Source organism: Hemitrygon akajei, chromosome 5 (assembly GCF_048418815.1).
Source record: "Hemitrygon akajei chromosome 5, sHemAka1.3, whole genome shotgun sequence".
Taxonomy (NCBI): Eukaryota; Metazoa; Chordata; class Chondrichthyes; order Myliobatiformes; family Dasyatidae; genus Hemitrygon; species Hemitrygon akajei.
Window position 1 is genome coordinate 165,708,748 of NC_133128.1, and position 22,992 is coordinate 165,731,739.

The 22,992-nt window shown below is 41.2% G+C and overlaps 1 protein-coding gene across 3 annotated transcripts in view; it reads left to right on the plus strand.

Annotated features, from left to right (window-relative positions):
- Positions 1 to 22,992, plus strand: part of cerkl (CERK like autophagy regulator) — a 184,010-nt gene that overhangs the window by 110,907 nt on the left and 50,111 nt on the right. For all 3 annotated transcript variants that reach the window (XM_073047086.1, XM_073047087.1, XM_073047088.1), the window contains one exon: positions 5,815 to 5,957. In XM_073047086.1, coding sequence (XP_072903187.1) covers positions 5,815 to 5,957 — 143 coding nt within the window. The remainder of the gene's footprint in view (positions 1 to 5,814; positions 5,958 to 22,992) is intronic.

Sequence of the window (22,992 nt, forward strand, 5' to 3'; positions counted from 1 at the left end):
AGCATCAGTGGTGGAGGAAGGGAAACCCCACAGATTAAAGAATGAGTATATCTCCAATGTCCTGGAAAGGAAAGCCTCATTATGCGAACAGATGTGGAAATAAAGGAACTGAGAAAAGGGGTTAGCTAGTGAGATAGGGATGTGCCTGTCCTAGCATGCAAAGTCAATTCTGGCAGACTAGGCAGATGAGATCTACCCAGTAATTAGTATTACTATTAATTACTTTTATTCACCAGGTGTGCTGGCGAACCTGAGAATCTGCATCATACCAATACATGACACTGAGATCTCTTTACTTAAATTATAGAAACAGGAAGTAATGTCAGAAACAATAATTCATGCCACACACTAGAATCAGAATAGATATAAAAGAAATCCTACCGGTAAGATGCTCGGATGGGTGGTCACTCTGGATCCAATCACAGGTGCATGTAAGTCTTTTTTACGATCACAAGACCATGTTGGTCATTGGTAAAGTAGAATACCACAAGCCTGGTTCACTGCTTCACTGGTGAGATGGATGGCAGGGGAGCAGTCGCTGAGGGGAGGGGTTGCTGAGGCAGTGCTTGCCTATGTCTGCTCGGCGTTGTCCGCCAGTGTTTGCTTGATGAAAGAACAAGTTGACCAGATATCTTGCCATCAATTGTGACCGTTTTATCTGAAATCATGACCATATGTGCTATTGGTGCTATGTGCTTTTGGTAATGTGTTTTTCACCTTGGCCCCAGAGGAATGTTGTTTCGTTTGCCTATATTCATGTATGGCTGACTGATAAATAAACTTGAACTTTTGTTGCACTGCTATATATATGGTCCAGAATACTAAAATTTTTTATCTTACCCAGCTTTGTAGATATACACCACATTATACCTGTGAGGACAGAAAAAAATTACATTTTTTCACTTTTGATTTCTTATCAGTGTTGGTAATAAAGCTCTGTTTATTCAATACTTAGCCAGGATTTATTTGACAATATTGTAACAGCATGAAGAGCACCCATTTTTAAGGCTGCTAAACCTGCAAGAATTGCCAATGAAACCTCAATGCATAGTTTTTGAAGATAAAATAAAAGGATGCGCAGTTGATACGTGGCTGTAAGGTTCATTAGTAGTCACTCATGGAATGAAAATCAACAAACTACAAATAGCATATTGAAGTTAACCTACCTCAGATTGCTGCAGATTGATTTGTGACATTTAGTATAAATTTTAAATAAAATTCTGGAGACTGGGATTTGAACAGCCAGCTGTTTTGCTTTAATTGTAAATTTCATCTTGAAAGTAAGCTTTATCTGTTCTTTGGGCAATTGTTTTCACCCTAATATGGCAGCACATGGTTCGTTTCTCAAGTTGGTGGTTTACCTGGATGCATAAACATCTGATAGAGGACTTGGTATATACAAGTATACGTCTTCAGCGCTGTGCTCACTGCCCCTCTTCTCAAATTTGTCTCCATATTGCCTGAAGTTAAGTTCTCATCCCTCTGTAAACTCTATCTTTATTTATTCTGGATATGTCAGTAACCTCTTTGTAAGGAGAGGAATTTCCTTCCCTTCTACTTTATCTGTACCTTTCCAATCTATTGAACCCAACCCCTACTATTTGAGTTAAAGCCCTATCCACAGCTCTAGTTATGAGAATTGCCCTGATCCTACTCCCATCCTAGCTGCAGTGGAGCACTTCCCATCAGAACAGCTCCTTCCTTCTCCAAAACTGGTGCCAGTGCCCCACAAATTTAAATACTTTTCCCACTCCAATCTTTGAAGCACGCATTTAGTACACTAATCTTATTGATACTTTTACAATTTGCGTGATTTGTGAGGTATTGGTCAGACTGCACTTGGGGTATTGTGAGCAATTTTGGGCGCCTCATCAAGACAAGATGTGCTGGAATTGGAGAGGGACCAGAAGAGGTCCACGAAAATGATTCTGGGAATGAAAGGGTTAAAGTATTGGGGCGTTTGATGGCTCTGGGCCTGTACTTGCTGCGCCAGAAGTGAGATCACTGGAGAGGGATAAGTAGACAAGGGAGTTGCGTAGGGAGCAATCCCTGTGGAGAGCAGAAATTGGGGGGGAGGGTAAGATGTGCTTGGTGGTGGGATCCCACTGGAGATGTTAGAAGTTATGGAGAATTATGTCCTGGATGCAGGGGCAAGTGGGATAGTAGGAGAGGGCATGAAGAACCCTATCCCTGGTGTGTCAGCAAGAGGATGAGGTTGAGGGCAGGTATGTACAAAATGGAAGAGACGCAGGTGAGGGCAGCATTGATGGTGAGGAAGGGAAGCCCCTTTCTTTGAAGAATGAAGAATGAAGGGGACTTCAACCATGTGACTTTGGATAAGACACTACCTGCTTTCTCCCAGTACGTGGATTGCTACACCAGGGGTAATAGGACTATTGACCTACTGTATGCAAACGTAGAGGAGGCATATAGTGCATCCCCACTGCCTTCATTGGGGAAAGCTGATCACAACCTGGTTTTGTTACAGCCCAGATATAAATCAATTGTGATGAGGCATCCCACTACCACACGCTGTTTTAGGAAGTGGACTCCTGAAGCTGAACAGGCCCTGAGAGACTGCTTCAGTACTACTAACTGGGATGTACTGCAAGGGGGGCTCTGTGGGGGCGTTGAGGAGGTCACTGAATGCACAACGGACTATATTAACTTTTGTGTGGATGCCGTTGTCCCTGTTAGAACTGTTCGCTGCTATCCCAATAATAAGCCCTGGATCACTAGTCACGTCAAAGGCCTCCTAAACCAGAAGAAGAGGGCCTTTAAAGATGGTGATCGGTTGGAGCTTAAAAGAGTTCAGAAGGAACTCAGAGTACAGATAAGGGGGGCAAAGGAGCAGTATAGGAGGAAGCTAGAACAAAAGCTGCAGAAAAAAAGCATGAAGGAGGTGTGGGATGGGATGAAGATCATCACCGGATGCGGTGCAAAGTGGGGAGCGAACATAAGTGGAGATGTGGAGAAAGCGAACCAGCTGAACAACTTCTTCAACAGGTTCGACAGCTCAATCTCATCCTCACCGCAGAAATCCACACCAGGCTTACTTCCCTCACAGGAAAATAGCCACTCATAGGAGACCTTGCCCACGCCCAGGATTACGGCTGCACAGGTGGAAGGTCAACTGAGGAAGATCTGTACCAGCAAGGCGGCTGGACCGGATGGAGTTTCCCCACGATTACTGAGGGCCTGTGCGACTGAGCTGGGAGAACCACTACAGTGCATCTTCAACATGAGCCTGGAGCAGAGAAGAGTACCCAGACAGTGGAAAACATCCTGTATTGTCCCGGTACCGAAGAAACCACAACCAAAGGAGTTGAATGACTTCAGACCTGTTGCCTTGACGTCGCACGTGATGAAGACCATGGAGCGGCTGATAATACAGAATCTGAGGCCACAAACCAGGCACGCCCAGGATCCTCTTCAGTTTGCGTATAAGGAGAAGGTGGGAGTGGAGGATGCTATCACGTATTTGCTGCACAAATCACTCTCTCACCTAGATGGGGTCAGTTGTGCTGTGAGGATTACATTCCTTGACTTCTCTAGTGCCTTTAACACCATCCAGCCCAAGATCTTAAGGCACAAACTAACGGAGATGGGAGTAGACTCTCACATGGTGGATTGGATAGTGGACTACTTGACAGATAGACCTCAGTATGTGCGGTTGGGAGACTGTAGGTCTGACACAGTGGTCAGCAGCACAGGAGCGCCGCAGGGAACCGTACTCTCTCCGGTCCTGTTCACCCTGTACACATCAGACTTCCAATATAACTCGGAGTCCTGCCATGTGCAGAAGTTCGCTGATGACACGGCCATAGTGGGGTGTGTCAGGAATGGACAGGAGGAGGAGTATAGGAAACTGATACAGGACTTTGTGATATGGTGCAACTCAAACTACCTGCGTCTCAATATCACCAAGACCAAGGAGATGGTGGTGGACTTTAGGAGATCTAGGCCTCATATGGAGCCAGTGATCATTAATGGAGAATGTGTGGAGCAGGTTAAGACCTACAAGTATCTGGGAGTACAGTTAGATGAGAAGCTAGACTGGACTGCCAACACAGATGCCTTGTGCAGGAAGGCACAGAGTCGACTGTACTTCCTTAGAAGGTTGGCATCATTCAATGTCTGTAGTGAGATGCTGAAGATGTTCTATAGGTCAGTTGTGGAGAGCGCCCTCTTCTTTGTGGTGGCGTGTTGGGGAGGAAGCATTAAGAAGAGGGACACCTCACGTCTTAATAAGCTGGTAAGGAAGGCAGGCTCTGTCGTGGGCAAAGTACTGGAGAGTTTAACATCAGTAGCTGAGCGAAGGGCGCTGAGTAGGCTACGGTCAATTATGGAAAACTCTGAACATCCTCTACATAGCACCATCCAGAGACAGAGAAGCAGTTTCAGCGACAGGTTACTATCGATGCAATGCTCCTCAGACAGGATGAAGAGGTCAATACTCCCCAATGCCATTAGGCTTTACAATTCTACCGCCAGGACTTAAGAACTTTTTAAAAGCTATTATTAATGCTTTTTGAGATAGTGATTTAGATGCATATCATATTTTTTACTGAGTTAAGTATTGTATGTAATTAGTTTTGCTACAACAAGTGTATGGGACATTGGAAAAAAAGTTGAATTTCCCCATGGGGATGAATAAAGTATCTATCTATCTATCTATCTATCTATCTCAGTTGTTATAGAATGAAAAGCCTCATTCTGAGAGCAGATGTGGCGGAGACAGAGGAACTCAGAGAAAGGAATGGCATTTTTTTTCAAGTGATTTGTTGGGAAGAGGCATAGTTCAGATAGTCAGTGGATTTATAAACGATATCAATAGATAGACTATCTCCAGAGATGGAGCCAGAGAGATTGAGAAAGAGGAGAAAGGTCTTAGAATTAGACTGAGTAAATTTAAGGGCTGGTTGGAAGTTGGAGGCCAAGTTGGTGAAATCAACAAGTTCAGTATGGGTGCAGGAAACAGCATCGATGTAGTTGTCAGTGTAGCCTAGGAAGAGTTGGGGAACATTGCCGGTGTAGGCTTGGAACATGGGACTGTTCCACGTAGCTGATGAAAATGCAGGCATAGCTGGGGCCCATGTGAGTGCCGGTGGCTACACCTTTGGTTTAAAGGAAGTGGGAGGAGCTGAAGAAGTTGTTGAGAGATTTAAATGCAATTGCTGCAGATGTTAAAAGTCTGAAATTAAATGGAAAGTGCTGAATATTTGCTGCAAAGCAGACAGCATCTCTCTGGAAGGAAAGATGATTTTTCGGTGGGAAAGGAGCTAAAATGCATAAAAGAGGGGGGAGAGATAATGAGGTCAGTAAGCAAGTTCAGCGTTAGGGTGATAGGATCAGTTTAATAATAAAAAAAGGTGACAAGGCAAGTGAAAGTTTGGAAAGATTTTAATGAATACCAAAAGATCATTTTGGAGAATCTGTGAAAAGGGGAATAAAAGTAATATGGAATTATCAGAAAACTGAATGCTGATATGAGAGATAATGACTAGGAATGCTGATTATCTGGATTGTTGAATTCAGTGAGTCTGGAAAGATAAGATATGCGCACCCAATCAAGAAATGTGTTATTCCTCCCTTACATTGGAGTTTAGCACAAGAGGTCAGAGCTGGAGTGCGACGGAAAAATACGATAACGTGCAACCGAAAGCTTGGGCACAATTTCATTTAAATATGCATAAAATTATCATATCTCATGTTGCATTCCTCTATAAAGACGTAAGTGTAATCTTTCTTATTCAACTGAAATATAATAATTCCTCGAATACAATTTCTTACGGTTTGTTTGTTGCTTTTCAGAGTGGTGTGCGTGGGTGGTGATGGAACTGCCAGCGAGGTTGCTCGTGCCTTACTGCTCCGAGCACAGATTGATGCTGGGAAGGACGTGGATTCCAACTTCACGCCTGTCAGAGCACCACTTCCTCTCGGCATAATACCAGCAGGTGGGCTTGCAAAGTGCTGACTCATCTGGAAATGCATCTGTTCATATTCTGTTTATCATCCTTTCATAATTTAAGTTAAATGACTACATTTATTATATTGAGGTGTGAGTGCTTACATGCATGTATGTTTGCACATGTGCACGTGTGTATGTGTGTGTTTGTGAATACAGTTGCACAGGTTATTAAAGGCATGTTTTGGGAGATGATTGACTATAAGATCTATAATAAATATTGATTATTGTAGAATGGCAAATAAATAGAGCTTTTTTTAAAGCACAGTTTGTCTTTGTTATTGTTAGGTTCTATATCTGGCAATTAACTAAAAAGACTCCATTGTTATTATGAGCCTCTTTGAAGAATATAAGAACATGATTTTATTTTTCATGCTATATTGTAGAAACCATCTTATTAGCTAATCAGACTGCATAAAGTACACTGGACAGCAAATTGTTTTTGAAAATGTTGCATCCTCAGAAATTTTTGGAAATATGATAAACTACTTGAAGCTGAGCGCAAGTATAATTTCAGACTACTTGTATCATGTAAAAATTTGTAGAGACAAGACATTAACTTTTTTTGAATATAATGCAATTAATTCCATTACGGTGCTGATGCCTTGCAATAGTTCAACTAAGCTAAATATGTTTTGATGATTTTTATTTGTACTCAGTGTCTGAGGCTCCTTGCTTAGGCATGCAACAGAAATTAACCAACATTGATGGATTCCAGTAGTCTTGATACTGTTTCTCTGTGACCGCAATGTCCTGGTAAAATCTTTCACCATGCTCATCCTAACAGCACCAGGATTTGCAGGGAAGAAGTCTAAATGGGAATGGAGGAAGTTAATCTTCAGTGATATGTTGCACTTCATGATTTTGTATGCTTGAAGCATGTTGTCAACCAGCTGCAAGTAACCTGTGTTCTGCAGTTGCCAAGAAAATTTTCAACAACAACCTTGAATTAATACGATTTTCTCCGGTTGCACTAGAAGTTCTTTGAATTGCCTGTCATTGATGACCTGTTTGATTTGTGGACCAACAAAATTACTTTCCTTAATCTTGGCATCAGTTATTCTGGGAAATATCTATGTCAAATATCAAAATTGTTCACAAAAATTTTTGTGTCAGGTGACAGCAGACTCCATTCTTGCAGTCTTGAACCCAGTAATTGTGCTTTTGCCATTGACAAACCCAAGATTCCGATCAAATCATTTAAATCAGATTAACTCTGTATCAGTGTTGTTTTCCATTCCTGGCTTGTGCATCGTGGCTTCTTTGTCTTCTCTAGACGCCATGTATCTAATGGCTTTGGTACTGGAAGACTATCGTCCTGTGGTATTCAATGGATTTCCTGTTTTTAACAGAAACCAGACACACTGGTCAGACAGAAGTAGCAGTCTGTCATATAATCCTTCTGTTCTCGCCGTACCATTCAGGACAGTGAATGGCATTGACTTTTGAGTACCTCTGAACCAATCTCTAAGATTGACAGTGCGTGTTGCACACCAAATGTGAGGAGACTAGGCTTTGGCTTGGATGCCAAGTTTAGATTCAAAGTAGAGCTCACAGGCTTTCTTAATAAGAGTCATGCATTGTCTTTGCGATTTAAGCATATACTTGCCACATATATAACAGAAGGTATTGAGGTTGCTGCAACACTGGCAAGATATTTTGCTGTCACAAATACTCCGAATATACAATTACTTTATTATGAGTGTACACAATATGCTATACGCATCAGCGTGGTTTCAAACTGATATGCATGTAAGCACAATGCATAGAATGACAGACATGTGCCTGACACTTTTATAGATTTTCTAAAACCTGTCCTGTCGTGCGGCATTCACCCTGTCTAAGCATGCCCAGGCATACCTGAACAAGATAGAAAACTTACATTCAGGGCAACATTTTAATTGACTTGAATTACAAATGGAAGTACCAAACACAGGTGATTTCCGAAAAAATGGTATGTGATAGGGAAATTTCATGGTGATTTTCATAATCAGCAGCCCAAAATTCATAAAATACACTCAAAAGTATTTAGCAAGCAAAATCAGCAACCTTGAAGTGATTATTTCATTTCAAACTCCTAAGGATAGCACCATATCAAAGGTCAAAGTAAATTTATTATGAAAGTATGTAAATGTTAACCATATACAGCCCTGAGATTCATTATTTATGTATTTAATGGGGTACAGTGCAGAAAAGGCAGTTCCAGCCCTTGGAACTGCGCCGCTCAGAGTTTCCCAATTTATTCCAAGTCTTATCACAGGACATTTTACCACTGGTACATCTTTGGACTGTGGAAGGAAACTGGAGTACCCGGAAGAAACCCGTGCGTTCACAGAGAACGCACGAACATACAAACTCCGTACAGGCAGCGGTGGGAATGGAACCTGGGTCTCCTGCTCTGTAAAGCATTGTGTTAACTACTACGCTCCCATACCCCCTCCCTTGCAGGCGTTTTCAGGAAAGAAGAAATGCAATAGAATTTTATGAAAAACTACACAGAAACAGCCAAAGACTGACAAACACCAATCGCAAAAGAAGGTAAATGTGTAACTAAAAATAATATTAAGAACATAATATATTCAGAGTCAGTCCTTAACCAGGTAGTGTGTGATCTAAGCCTTCTGGACCTCCTGCCCAATGGTAGCAGTGAGAAGAGGGCATGGCCTGGGTGGTGGGGATCTTTGATAGATGCTACTTTAATGTGGCAGTTCTCTATATTCATTTAATCAATGGTGGGGAGGGCTTTGTCTGTGAAATACTGCACAGTGGCCCCCACTTTCTGTAGCCTTTACTGTTCCGGGGCATTGGTAGTTCCATACCAGGCTGTGATGCAACCAGCTGGGTTCTCCACGCTGTGCATGTATAGAAGTTTGTCAAAGTTTTTAGTGACATGCCGAATCCATGTAAAGTTCCAAGAAAGTAGAGGCACTTTTGTGCTTCTTTGTGATGACAATCATGAGCTGGCACCAGGACAGATCCTCTGATGTGTTGATGTCAAGAAATTCAAAGCCACTGATCCTGTCAACCTCCATTCCCCTAAAGAGAATTAGCTCACGGGAGTGGTGATCATAACTCAGTTTACAGTTAGCGATGAGGATCAGTCGGGTCCTTGGGTGAAAGTGCTAAATTGGGGAAAAGCAATTACCACAAAATTTACAGCAGGAACTGGGGAGAGGAAATAGAGAGCAGCCTCTTGAAGGTGAATCCACATGGTGTGTGGGAGTCCTTCAAAGGGCAACCAGTTACAGTTCACGACCAGTGTTTTCCTTTAAGGATATAAGATAAGAAGGCAAGTTTTGGAACTGTTGAATGACAATGATATTGCAAGCTTAGCCAAAAAAAAAGGAAACATATAGAAGGTTTCATATTATAAGGTCCTTGAGGAATATGAAGGAAGCAGGAAAGACCTTAAATAAGGAATTAGCGAGGCTAAAAGGGGGCATGAAGTGTCCTTGGAAAATGAAAGTGATGTGAATCCCAAAGCATTTGAAATGTACATTAAAATTAATGTCTGGTAAGAAGTGGTGGCGTGCTTGGATGCAGTGGTCTCTATGGGGCAATCAAAGGTGTTAATGCCTTTTTTAAATGTCTTTTTTTATGATCACAATGTACTGCTGGGCATTAAGAACTTCGAGTACTGCATGTCTACCCCATCAGTGAGTTGCTCGTTAACGGAGGAGCTGGCCTTGGTGCGGTCTGTGTTGCAGCCTGGTACAGAGAGGCATCGGAGTCGGCACACGAAGGCAGTGTACAGTCTAACAGCGAGTGATTGGCTTCATTGTTTTTCTTGTGATTGCAAGAGCCTGTTGGACATTGTTAATGGGGAATACTAAAAGTCTGGTTCACTGGTTTATTGGTGGGTCCAACGGTAGGGGAGCTGCGTGGCCTGGGTTGTAGCGAGACCTAGGCCTCATATAATGGTGTCTGTTGTTTGCCACCTAGGAGAGAGACATCGCAGTCTGTACCTGGAGGCAATGTGGCACTGTGTTCTTGCTGGCATCAGTTCTACCCTCCAGTGTTCACTAAGAGGATGACAAGCTGGATTGTGTTAGCTTCTCATATAGCCTGAGTCATTAAGTCCATGACATGCATATATTTTGTGTGTACTGTCTAATATGTGCAATATGTGCCTTATGCTGTGCATGACTGTTGGTATTGCATTTTGCACCTTGGCCCCAGAGGAACATTATTTTGTTTGGCTGTATTCATGGGTATTCATGTGTGGTTGAATGACAATTAAACTTGAACTTGAATTAAAAGGGCAGCGGGGGAAATACAGGACAAATAAAGGATGCTATGCCTGGAGCCAGGGGAAGTTGGCAAGGTCTTCAATGTGCACTTTGCATCAGGGCATTTAGATGTTGAAGGACATATTGATTTAAAGGAGGAAGTGGTGTTGGGTCTTTTGGAAAATTATTAAGGTGCCTAAGTTGCAAGGCCAGATGGGATCTATCCCAGGGTACAAGGGAAGAGATTTCCTGCACCTTAGCAGAGATCTGTGTATCCTCTTTAGCCGCAGACAAGGTCCTAGAAGTTTGGAAGTAAGCCATTTTTTCCCTTTGTTTAAAGAAGGGTAAAAGGGACAAACTGGGAAATTAGTGAGCCTTACATCAGTGATAGGAAAATTACTGGAGAAGATTCTTAAGATAGGATTTATTGTTTGTGAAAACTAGACATCAGGAAAAGTCAGCATGGATTTTTTGTGGGCAGTCCTGTCTCTCAAATTTGGTTGTGTTTTTAAAGAAAATAATGATGATAATTAGTATGATTAGAGCAGTGATTGTTATCTACATTTACTTTTGTAAAGTATTTGACAAGGTTCTCCCCCCCCCCCCCACCCCCCGTGGTAGGCTGGTCTAGAAGGTTAAGTCACATGGAATCCACAATATTTTGGTAGATGGATACAAAACTGGCTCTGTCATAATAGACAAAGAGTGGTGGTGAAGGAATGTTTCACAGATGAGGTTTGTGATCAATGGTGGGATCAGTGCCGGGATCTCTGTTATTTGTAATATGAATATATGTAAATTACCTGAATGAAAATATAGGTGGTCTGATTAGTAAGTTTGCAAAGGAGACAAAATTAATGCAGTTGTGGACAGTGAGGAATGTTATCAAAGAATAGAGCATATGTAGATCAGTTGGAAGTTTGGGCAGAGAAATGGCAGATGGAGTTTAATCCAGATAAATGTGAGATCTTCCATTTTGGGAGGTCAAATGCAAGAGAAAAATATGTGGAAAGGAAATGCCAGAAAGGTACCTTAAGAGCACAGAGAGATAATGGGACAAAAGCCCCCTGAAAGAGGTAACGCAAGTTGTTAGTGCTGTAAAGAGGGCATGTGGCATGCATGCATTTATCTGTAGAGGCGCTGAGTATAAAGATTGGGAAGTTGTGTTGCAGCTGTACAAAAATTTGTGTAGGCCTCATCTGGAATATTGCGTGCAATTCAGCTCACCACAGAAATGATGTGAAAGCTTCGGAGAGGGTGCAAAAGGGTGCAAAATGTGGATGTTCCCCACATTAGAGGTAGAGAATATTACAAAAGAAGTTGCACAAACTTGGATTGTTTTAAGTCTGAGACTGATGGGCAGCTTTATATAAGGATATAAAATTATGAGATGCATAGGTAGGGTGGAAAGCCAGTCTTCTTTACCCCCAGACTGGCAGTGTCAAATACCACAGGGCATAGTTTAAGGTGAGATGGAAAAAGTTTATAGGAGCTAAGTGAGGCACCTTTAATACATGAAGATTGTTAGGCACCTGGATTGCACTTTTAGAGGAGGAAGTGGATGAAATGGCAATATTTAAGAGGAATTTAGACAGATACATGAACAGGCAGGGAGCATATGGATACAGATGTGAAGGGCTTTTTACTCTGCTGTACTGTTGTACATTCTGTATTCCATGTTCATATTGAATTCTACATCCAATGATGGAGCATAGTGATATATGTGCCGGGAATAAATTCAGCTAGATTTGGAGCTGCATTTGAGTCCAAGTCCATAGCATGCTGACATTTACCTTCAAGTTCCATGCCAATGTTTACAGCACTGATACATTGTCCAATATTTAATGTTGATTTCTTCTTTATTGTGCGACAGATAATTATCATAAATTAGAAATTTTAATATCAACTGTGTAAAGAGCAGTTGACTGAACGTTTGATACATATCTAAGTCAAACTTGAAGTTAGGCAGAAATTGAAAGATTAGGCTAAAATTAAAGTAATTCCTGATGAAACATATACAAAATGTTGGAGGAAGTCAATAGGTCAGGCAGCAACTATGGGAAGGAATAAACAGTTTGGTCTTGGCCTGAAATGTCAACTGTTTATTCATTTCCATAGTTGTTGCCTGACCTGCTAAATTCCTTAAGCATTCTGTGTATGCTACTCAGGATTTACAGCATCTCTTGTGTTTATCATTCCTGGTGATGTTTTATTAAGTTAGTTTAATGAAATTATGAATTTGATGATAGCAATGGCAGAAAAACATGCTTATTAAGTGATGTAAAATGATCATATTAGCCTCAGCTTTCATTCTGATATTAACCAGAACCACTGATGTGCAAGTATTTAATCTAACTGTCGTTAGACCAAAAGTTGTCAGCAAGGATGAGAGCATTTTGAAAACTTCACCCCAAAGCTTTTGCTGGTCAAGTTTATCATGACCGTGACTTAAGCTTGACTATTTTAACTCTAGCAAGGATTCTTCCTCTTGCTCAATTGTCTCAACCCAGAAGAGAGTTGTCTGGCTGATTTCCATTAGCTTCAATTGTACATGATATCCTTGTTATTACACTAAATGGTATACCATCTTAACACTTCCACCTGATTTCTGGAATTCTAAACTCTATTTGGATAAGACTTATGTTGTCAGGAGCTGAGTAGTATTAAAGAAGCAGAACACGAATAAGCAGTTATTTGACGAGTAAGTACCTCTTGATGACACTGTCACAATGGTTTCTATCATTTTTCAACTGATTTGGAAAAGATTGATGAGACAATAATAAGTTGGATTGGATTTTCTTCTTTGAAACCAGGACATACCTGGGCAATTTTCCACATTATTTTGTGGATGCCAGTGTTGCAGCAAATTAGAATGTTGGAATAAATTAGTTGGAGGTGCAGCTGGTTCAGGAGCACAGTCTTTAACACTGCAGTGCGTATTTTTTTTTCAAACTCTAAAGCCTTGCTGCATCCAGAGCACTCAGCTGTTTATTGATACCACATAGAGGGAACAGAATTGGATGAAGATGGTTTCTGTGCTGGTGGAGTCCTCAGGAGGAGGCCAAAATTGATTATCCACTTGACAGTACTGACAGAAGAAAGCTGCGAATGCTTCACAGTGAATTTAATCTTGTATTTCAGCTTTCCTTTTGTAGTCATAGGCTATATTCTGCAATCACTGAGGATCAAGCTGATTAGCGATCTGTCTCTTCTTATTAGCTGTTACAAGTCCATTGCCATTCGTGAATGACTGAGGCAGGGTAGGACTGCAGAGCATTGATCTGAGCTGCTAACCATGGGATTACTTGACCCCATCTAGTATAGCTTGTTGTTTGTGTTTCAGAGATGTAGATTCACATTGCTGCTCTTACATTTGTAAGTAGCTCTAACAGTTCTGCTTCATGACACACACAAGCTTATTTAAAAACCTAGTTTTGAGTTGAAAAATTTGTTGAAAATCTACCCTGTTTAGCATGATACTCCATGTCCTCAATCTGAAGATAAGACATTATCTCCACATCACTTTGTTTTTTCTTACACCAACATTGCCGCAATAAGCTGATAGGGTGGGTGAGGATGAGCTTAAATAAATTTTATACACTTCATTCTGGGCAGCTTCTCTGGGAGGTGTCATACAGACTTGGTCACTCATCATGAAAGATATTGAAGTTGATCACTCACTGAACATTGTGTGTTGCTGCTGCTGTCCGTTCTGTTTTCTTCTGTTATCTTCATTCTGGAGTGCTAACTCATCTTGGGAAGGAGAGAAAGTGATGGATGGCAATTGGCCACTTCTTGATTGCACACTATTATGGAGTTATTTTTTGTGGATCTTTTCTGCCTGTGGAACAGGCTGTACCTAATGGCAGTGATTGGTAAGAATGCATGAGCATTGCTGGTTAGGCATGATTTAATGAGCATTACTGTTGCTCAACTAATATGAGGCACTGTCATGCAATTTCACTCTAACAATTTTGGCACAAGTTCCCAGGTAAGAGTAAAGTAGCTTTACATTGTCAGCTGGATTATTGGTGATGTGCCTTTGCCAAACCCAGTACTTAGAATCTTACTAGATTGACTTTGCAAATGTGTTGTTATTGTATTTCTGCAGTATTTTCATACAGTTGAGTGGCCTAAGGATTTGTGTCTTGGGCAGATAAAAGTACGATGTGGCTGGGCTGGAATGGCATTTTTCCTTCCATAAAAAGCATCAGTAAACCAGATATATTTTAATAACAATCCACTAGGATAATGCCAATACAGTACTAGATTGTTATTCTAGATTTATGTAACTAACATCAATGGGGAAATTTGGAGTTCTATCAGAACTGGTCTCTGATTACTATTGCAATGATATAACTGCTAACATAACAAGCATATCACTAATGTATCTGGTCTTTAAAGAACTGAGAGCAGCTGATTAAAGCTGCTTGAACCATCCACCATTCCTAATGCTCTAATTACATTTTAAGAAGTGATATTGTAATTTGATGCCTGTGGTGATGACAGTTACTTGTCAAACTGTTAATTTCCTTCACTGCATTCTGGAGTCAACAGGAAATTAGTTGGAGAAATTGGGTATTATTTTGGTTCAGTTGAACTAATACTTCTAGGTGCAAAGTTATGGCAAAATATCTTGCAAGGATATTCTTTTTTAAACGTAATCTACTGCTTGGCCTTTTGGAATACTTGACTTCCACCCTTGATAGAGGTGGATGTGTATTTTCTCCCAACCCCCCTCTGAGATTTTTTTTTAAAGAATAGTCTTTAAAAGTTCTTAATTTACACTTCTAAATAGATGCTATACACACATTTCTAGTTGTGAGCTAAACTGTGATAAGTGATAAAAGAAAGGTATATCACAACTTTCAGTTTCTGCTTTGTTCTGTCACTGTTTTGTTAAAAGTTAACATCAGGCATTTTGGTGCATAAGGATTGGTACTTTGGTGGTGGTAGATTATTGAACTAAATAACTTAATGCTTAGAACATTGTGGTTTGGCATTATATTAAAATATTAGTCATGAAAGCAGAAATGTTTAAAAAATCATTAAATCCAAACATTTGTAGATTTATAAATGATAATGATGCAGAAAGATGATATTGCAAAACTGCAAAAAGTTGTTGATATAACATGCTTAAGTGCAGAGTGAGTGATAAGACTGGAGGTGGAAGAGATTACAGGCAGTCCTCAGGTTACGTACGAGTTCCGTTCCTGAGTCCGTCTTTAAGTCAGATTTGTATGTAAGTCAGAACAAGTACATCTGGTATTATTTAGCGTCAGTTAGTCAAATGTTTGTCTTAGTATATAGTATATATTTTACCTTTCTATGCATATAAAACACTTAAGAAACGTATGTATTCCAATGATTAAACCACTGCATTGCTTAGTAATAATTGTAGCTTTCTTCGGGGCAGGGCCTTTCACATGCTCCATTATTCTCACTTTATCCAATTGTTCCGATTGTTGACTGACTGTAGCCTAATGTTTTTCCAATGACCGATGGTGTTTCACCTCTTTCCAAACTCTTTATTATTTCCACTTTATTTTCAATCACGATCGCTTCCCATCAACAGAACTGAAGCACTCTGCCGGCTGCCGAGGTCCATTGGGTCCGAAGGACCACCGCCCTGATTTCCCCGGGTCCCAAGGACCACCCCCTGATTTCCCCGGGTCCGAAAGTCCACCGCCCTGATTTCCCCGGGTCCGAAAGTCCACCGCCCTGATTTCCCCGGGTCCGAAAGTCCACCGCCCTGATTTCCCCGGGTCCGAAAGTCCACCACACTGAGGCAGGTTAAATGTGACAAGTGGGGGCTGTGCTGGGTTTGGGTACTGTATTTGATCCTCCACAATATTCCGTGTGGGAATTTAAACTGGACGTGGCAGTGTTTTTTTTTACGAGGTTGAGTTGTGCGCTGGACATTAACCTGGCACAAATGGTACCGGAGTCACTGGATCAACATCAACCCGGCACGGGAGCGGTCTGTCACTGGATCGAACTCGAGAAACTCCGTTCTCCAGCCCGGCGCTGATCTCACTGCGCCACCAGCTGACCGGAACAGGGAGGCCGGGGTCAGGGTGAATCTTGCTAAGAAAAATTTAAGCCAAATACAAAGTTACACACTCAACACAGTGTCAACGGCACCAACTTAAAATGGCGGACGGTGTCGTGATCCAACTTAAAATGGCAGACGGCTTTCTCCTTCCTTGGCTCATAAGTACGAGTTGTCTGTAAGTTGGATGATCTTAACTTGGGGACTATCTGTACGCAACTGTAATTGGTTTTACAAGCACTATTGGTCCAAAGCAAATTATAATAGTAATGAGTTTTGAAAAGGATAGATAAATGTACATAACAGGATCACCCATGTGGGCATAGGTTCCTGCATTGCCAATCCCTCTTGCTGTCCATTCTCCTTGCTGTAGTCCTTTTCTGCCAGTGTCCCTCACATTCTCTAAACACTTCCCTTGTTCCAATCCACTCCTTGCCATTTTTGCAGTGCCTGTTGTACCTTCTGATTAGCTCCCCTTTTTTAATTGTTCTGTGTACACCACTACCCCCCTCTCTCCTCTGTCATCTCTACATCTACATCTCTATCCCCCTGGCATATTACATTCACTTTCCCATCGAAGGACTTTCCATGCTGTCACTCATTCTACAGCCCTGATTAATAACTCAAGTTGTTACCTTAGGAAGAGTTAAGCCTTACTTACATGTGCCATCTTGGCGAGTCTCAAGATGCTGCTATGGTCAACAAACTGGAGGGATGAACCTGCAGAAGGATTTGCTACCCCCCGTCCCCCCATTATCTCATCCATACAGGAGGAGCATCACTTGATTTAATGAGCAAGTTGCTTGATCTGTTTGTGGGACAGTCAGAAAACAGTTTGAAACTTCTAATGTCAGGACCCTCATGGACAATGACAACAACAACAGATCTAAAGGTTGTTTTGCATCGCAGATCAAATTTCAAGGTAAATTTATAATCGAAGTATACATATGTTACCAAATACTACCTTGCAATTCATTTTCTTGCAGGTATTTACAAGAATAAAATAAGAAACACACTAGAATTTACAAAAAGCTTCCTGTCATATCGCTAGCAGGTGGTAAGAGTGGGCTCCCTCACCTCCATCCCTCTGACTCTCAACACAAGAGCCCCTCAGGGCTGTGTACTAAGTCCCTTCCTTTACTCCCTGTATACCCATGACTGTGTCACCACTCACACCTCTAATAATTACATTTGCAGACGACACCACATTGATTGGCCTAATCTCAAACAATAATGAGGTGGCCTACAGGGAAGAAGTCATCTCTCTGACACAGTGGTGTCAAGAAAACAACCTCTCCCTCAATGTCACAAAAACAAAGGAGCTTGTTGTGGATTATAGGAGGAATGGAGACGGGCTAACCTCTATTGACATCAATGGATCTGGGGTTGCGAGGGTGAACAACTTTAAGTTCCTCGGCATCCACATTACTGAGGACCTCATGTGGTCCGTACACACCAGCTGTGTGGTGAAAAAGGCACAACAGCGCCTCTTTCACCCCAGATGGTACAGAAAGTTTGGTATGGGCTCCCAAGTCCTAAGAACTTTATACAGGGTCACAATTGAGAGCATCCTGACCTTCTGCATCACTGCCTGGTATGGGAACTGTACTTCCCTTAATCGCAGGATACTGCAGAGAATGGTGTGGACAGCCCAGCCCATCTGTAGATGTGAACTTTCCTAGGATTCAGGACGTTTACAAAGACTAAAGGGCCCAAATGATCTTTGTGGACTGAGTCACCCCAACCATAATCTATTCCAGTTGCTGCCATCCAAGGAACAGTACAACAGCATAAAAAGCCAGGACCAACAGGCTCCGGGACAGCTTCTTCTGATTAACTCATGCTGATTTGAGTGTATTTCTATTTTACATTGACTGTTCTATTTATTATAAACTTACTGTGATTGCACATTTAGATAATGTAAGGTAAAGATTTTTACTCTTCATGGATGTGAAGGATGTAAGAAATAAAGTCAATTTTAATTCATAGACAAAGAATGATAAACAACCAAAGTGCAAAAGAAGACATGACTGTGCAAATTAAAAATAATACTGAGACCATGACTTGTAAAGAAACTGAGACTGTAAGTCTTGGAATCAGTTCAGAGAGCTGGTGAATGAAGTTATCCACGCCAGTGAGGATAACTGATAAGGGTCTCAGAGACTCTGATGTTACTGTGCTGAATGTGGCATGATGGACAGAACATGGCCAGCTCAAAGAACAAAGCAGTTGGGGACAGCTTTACCTGTAAAGACATATTGGATTGGAATACTGTCTTCATGGCATGAGCTATGCCCTCAATGATATATCATCCTGGTATCTCAACAAAAACCCCTGTGGAATTTGAACATCTTGTGACTTTCTAGCTCAATCTATTGCTGACCCAACATGCTATGGCCGTCCACGCTTACACCACAAGTCTAAAGCTATGGAAATGGCTGAAGAAGATTTCTACTTCAACCTCTGGTTAAAAGAAATGTGGGGATTTTTGTGCATGAAGCATTCGTAAATAACAAATAATTAGGAAGGCAATGGAATGTTGGCCTTTATGGCATGAGGCATCAAGCAACTTGAACAATGTCAGAGCATATTGGGAGAGAATAACAACTGGTTTCCATTTCGTTCTTTAAACATCAGCACCATCCAAGCTCTCTTTACATAGCACCTACTTTACCTTTCTATTACATGAAGCAGAACAGATAATGCCACATTTTTGCACATTGTATTTCAGCTGCATGTTTAAGCCCATCCAGTTTGTCTTTAGTACCTTGAAACCTTGTTAAATCCTCCTCTATACTTGTAAACCAGTTTAGTTTAGTATTGTAAGCAAGTATCATAGACATTTAAGCAAGTGTCATAAATATCATGTGAAATACAGTATCATAAACATTTCCTTTCCTCAACCAAATAATTAATTAGAAATCAAGAAAAGTCATCCCCAAGCTGGGTAATGTATTAGTCATAGTCTGCCAACCGGAATAAGATCCGTTTATATTACATTCCATTACTAAATAACCAATTTTTAGTCCATTTCAGTATGCTGCCTCAAATTCTATGTACTCTAAACCCTATTAACCAATCTCTTTTTAGAAGATGATAAACAAAGTATCTACTTTTAAAGCCACCCTTTCAATACTCTGATGCAAGTTATCAAGTCTTGAACTCATTAGCCCCGCTAGGTGTCTCAGAATTCGCAAAATGGAAAAGGAAACAGGTCATACTGATCCCAGGGACTGCAGAAGAAGCAGATTCAGAGTGCAAACAGGTCCAAACTAAGTATCATTAAGATGCTGTTAAGTCTTAGCAGCAGTAAAGTTCTTTACATGACAATGTAACTTAAAGACCAAGCATATTCCTCATGTTAAACCAGGAAACCAGCCCTCGTTCACTGCAGAAAAGCACAACCTGAGCAGTAAAAGGCATTGCCAAGCTGGTGAAGTTCGAAGAGAGGACCATATGCTTGCTGAACAGCAAAGATACACCTTACTGATCCCATTGCCAACAAATTGGTTGAAACTCTGCACACATGATACATCTAGTTGTGAACAACAGTGAATGTTTGGTCATAGGTGTCTTCAAGGATTATCTGCTCTTTAAAAAGATTGGTCTCCTGCATTGGATGGTGCTGGTGCTGTCTTCCCTCCCTTCACAGCTTTCACTGTCTCTAGTCTTTATAGGCTGCCACTGAGCTACTTCACTGCTGAACATCAGGGCAGAGTTATTGCTGATTTTGCTTGCCTTTTGGGGGGTGTGAGAGGTTGGGAGTACAGATGGGTAATTATACCTCTGTTATAGCCTTCTGCAAACTTCTCATGGTTTGATTAGTTTGATGGCAAGATGGCTTGGCCAGTTTAGTCACTTCAAAGCCTACTCTTGCCATAATATCATTAACCTTTGAGTGTCCGGCCCAGCAGGTTCTGTGGATTGTTTCTTCCACTTGGCTAAGCAGAATTTGGCCAAACTTCCCATAATTCGAGCTCCCTGTTCTGATGAGCTGCTTGGCCACATCTGCAGAAGATGAATCTAAAGAACTGGCACCCATCTTCATCCTTAATACTGACTCCATCTTGGCGATCTCTTCAAATCTCCAGAAAACTGTTTTGGCCACTGCATGTAATTTGAAGAAATGGCTCAGTATTCAGATATGGATATGAATCCCTCATAATTCTGCTGTGATGCTCATGTCTTATGATCTAGTAGAATCGGTACCGTAGTGTAGCCAAGCTGTTATAGTGCAGCAATATTATCGGCATTTACTTGAGGAAATCTTCTATACATCTAAACAAATCTTAATTGAATATTATTTAGTACATGATGTTTTCTATTTGAATTAGATTAGTTAATTACAAAGTTTATATAAGATGACAATTAATGACTCATGGCTATCAATAGTCTTATATTCAGAGTAGATGGAAGTTCTCCAATCCAACCCTCAAAGCAAATTGGAAATGTTTAGTCTTTGTTCCCTTCATTAGTGGATGGCCTTATGAGATCATTTACAAAGAATTGTTCATCGCACCAACAAGAGAAGTATACCCAAAGGACTACCTTTGTAGCTGTGCTAATAAATGCAATGTTTTGGAAATATTTTGATATAGAATAAACAAATCCTTATAATGCTTTATAAAGTGTTCTAATTTTTTTTTTTGTAATTCCATCACAGCTGTATCTCTCTTCTATTCTGTATTCTCTAACTGCTCTAGTATTAGTAACAGTGTTATTTGTTTTATATAGGAATGATGTTGCATGTGCAGACCATCCTTTTATTTGAGGTTCTTATTTTGAAACTTATCATTCCAAACTTATTATCCAAACTTAATTTTAAAGAGACTTTCTACACTGAAAATGCACTGAAGAATAATAATTAATTTAATCCAAAACATTTGTATGGCTTAGGAATTTAATTTTGGTTCAATTATCTAATAGCTGGTAGGAAAATAAAAAGATAGGTTCATGCCAAGGTTGCAAATGCAGTTCCTAATTCACTGAAAACCTTGTACTTATTTTTTTATTGTCAGATTAAGTGTTTTCTAATGAAGCTGAAATTTATGCCTTTAAATTGTCATTTAAAGTTTGTGGCGGGTCTTCAGTTTAAACCTTAATGATTAATGACAAAAAAAATCTCAAAATGCTTTGCGTATAGAGTGACAGTGATAGTATTTCTGCAGACCATACTCATTACAGCTGTGATATAATAGTTGTGGAGGAGTAAGTCATGTGCACTGTGCCTGAATAGTGATGGAACAAATACTTAGATCAAGAATTCACAAATAGATTTATATACAGCAAGGAAATGGGTCATGGAATGAATTACAGTTCATCCACATCAACAAAGATACCTATCTCAGCTAATCCAGTGTGGAATCACTGGAACTTAGGAGAATGTGGGGGAGGGGGTGGAATCTCATTGAAACCTACCTAATATTAAAAGGACTAGATAGGGTGGATGTGGAGAGGATGTTTCCTATAGTGGGGGTATCCAGAACTAGAGGGCACTGCTTCAAAATTGAGAGGCAACCCTTTAGAACAAGAGATAAGGAGGAATATTTACAGCCAGAGAGCAGTAAATCTGTGGAATTCTCTGCCACAGACTGCTGTAGAGGCCAAGTCTGTGCGTATATTTAAGGCAGAAGTTGATTATTTTGTGATTGGTCAGGGCATTAAAGGATATGGCAAGAAGGTAGGTGTATGGGGTTGTGTGGGATCCAGCATTAGCCACGATGGAATGGTGGAGCAAACTTAATGGACTGAATGACCTGATTCTGTTCCTATGATCTTACCTGCCTCTACCACCTTATCTGCAATAACTTGCTCTTCAAATCTTTCCTCTCTCTTGTTAAACTTGTGCCCTCCAATTTTGGACTTCCCTACCCTGGTGAAAAGACTGACTGTCTACCTTATTGAAAGTATGCTGCTCACAATTTTCTAAATCTCTGTAAAACCACCCCTCAGCCTCTTTACCTGCCTATCCAATCCTTTGCCCATTGTCCCCGTTAATTGGAGGGATGCATGTTGTATCAGAGGGATAGGATGTTAGGCAGAAGGGGCGCATCCAGCACATAATCCTCTGAAACTTCTGCCACCTCCAGTGGGATCCCAACACCCACCCCCACTTCTCTGCTTTCCACAGTGATCACCCTACGCGACTCCCTTGTCCATTGATCTCCCTTGTGGAATTAACCTTGTAAGCGGAACAAGTGCTACACCTGCTCCCTAACTACCATTCAGGGCTCTAAACAGTCCTTCCAGGTGAGGCGACACTTCACCTGTGAATCTGTTAGGGTCATCTACAGTGCTCGGTGCTCCTGGTGTGGTCTCCTGTATATCGGTGAGACCCGACATAGATTGGGAGACCACTTCGCTGAGCACCTACAAGTCTGCCAGAACAAGTAGGTTCTCCCAGTGGCTGCCCATTTTAATTCCACTTCCCATTTCCATTCCGATATATCCATCCAGGCCGCCTCCACTGTCATGATGAGGCCACACTTATGTGGAGGAACAACACCTTATATTCTGTTTGGGTAGCCTCCAACCTGATGGCATGAACATCGATTTCTCTACCTTGCGGTAATGCACCCCAAACCCCCCCCCCCCCCCGCTTCACGTTTTTCCGTTACCTTTTCCCTCTCTCATCTCCTTGCCTGCCCATCGCCTCCCTCTTGTGTTCGTCGCCCCTTTTTCTTTCTTCCATGGCCTTCTGTCTCTTTCACCAATCAACTTCCCAGCTCTTTACTTCATCCTTC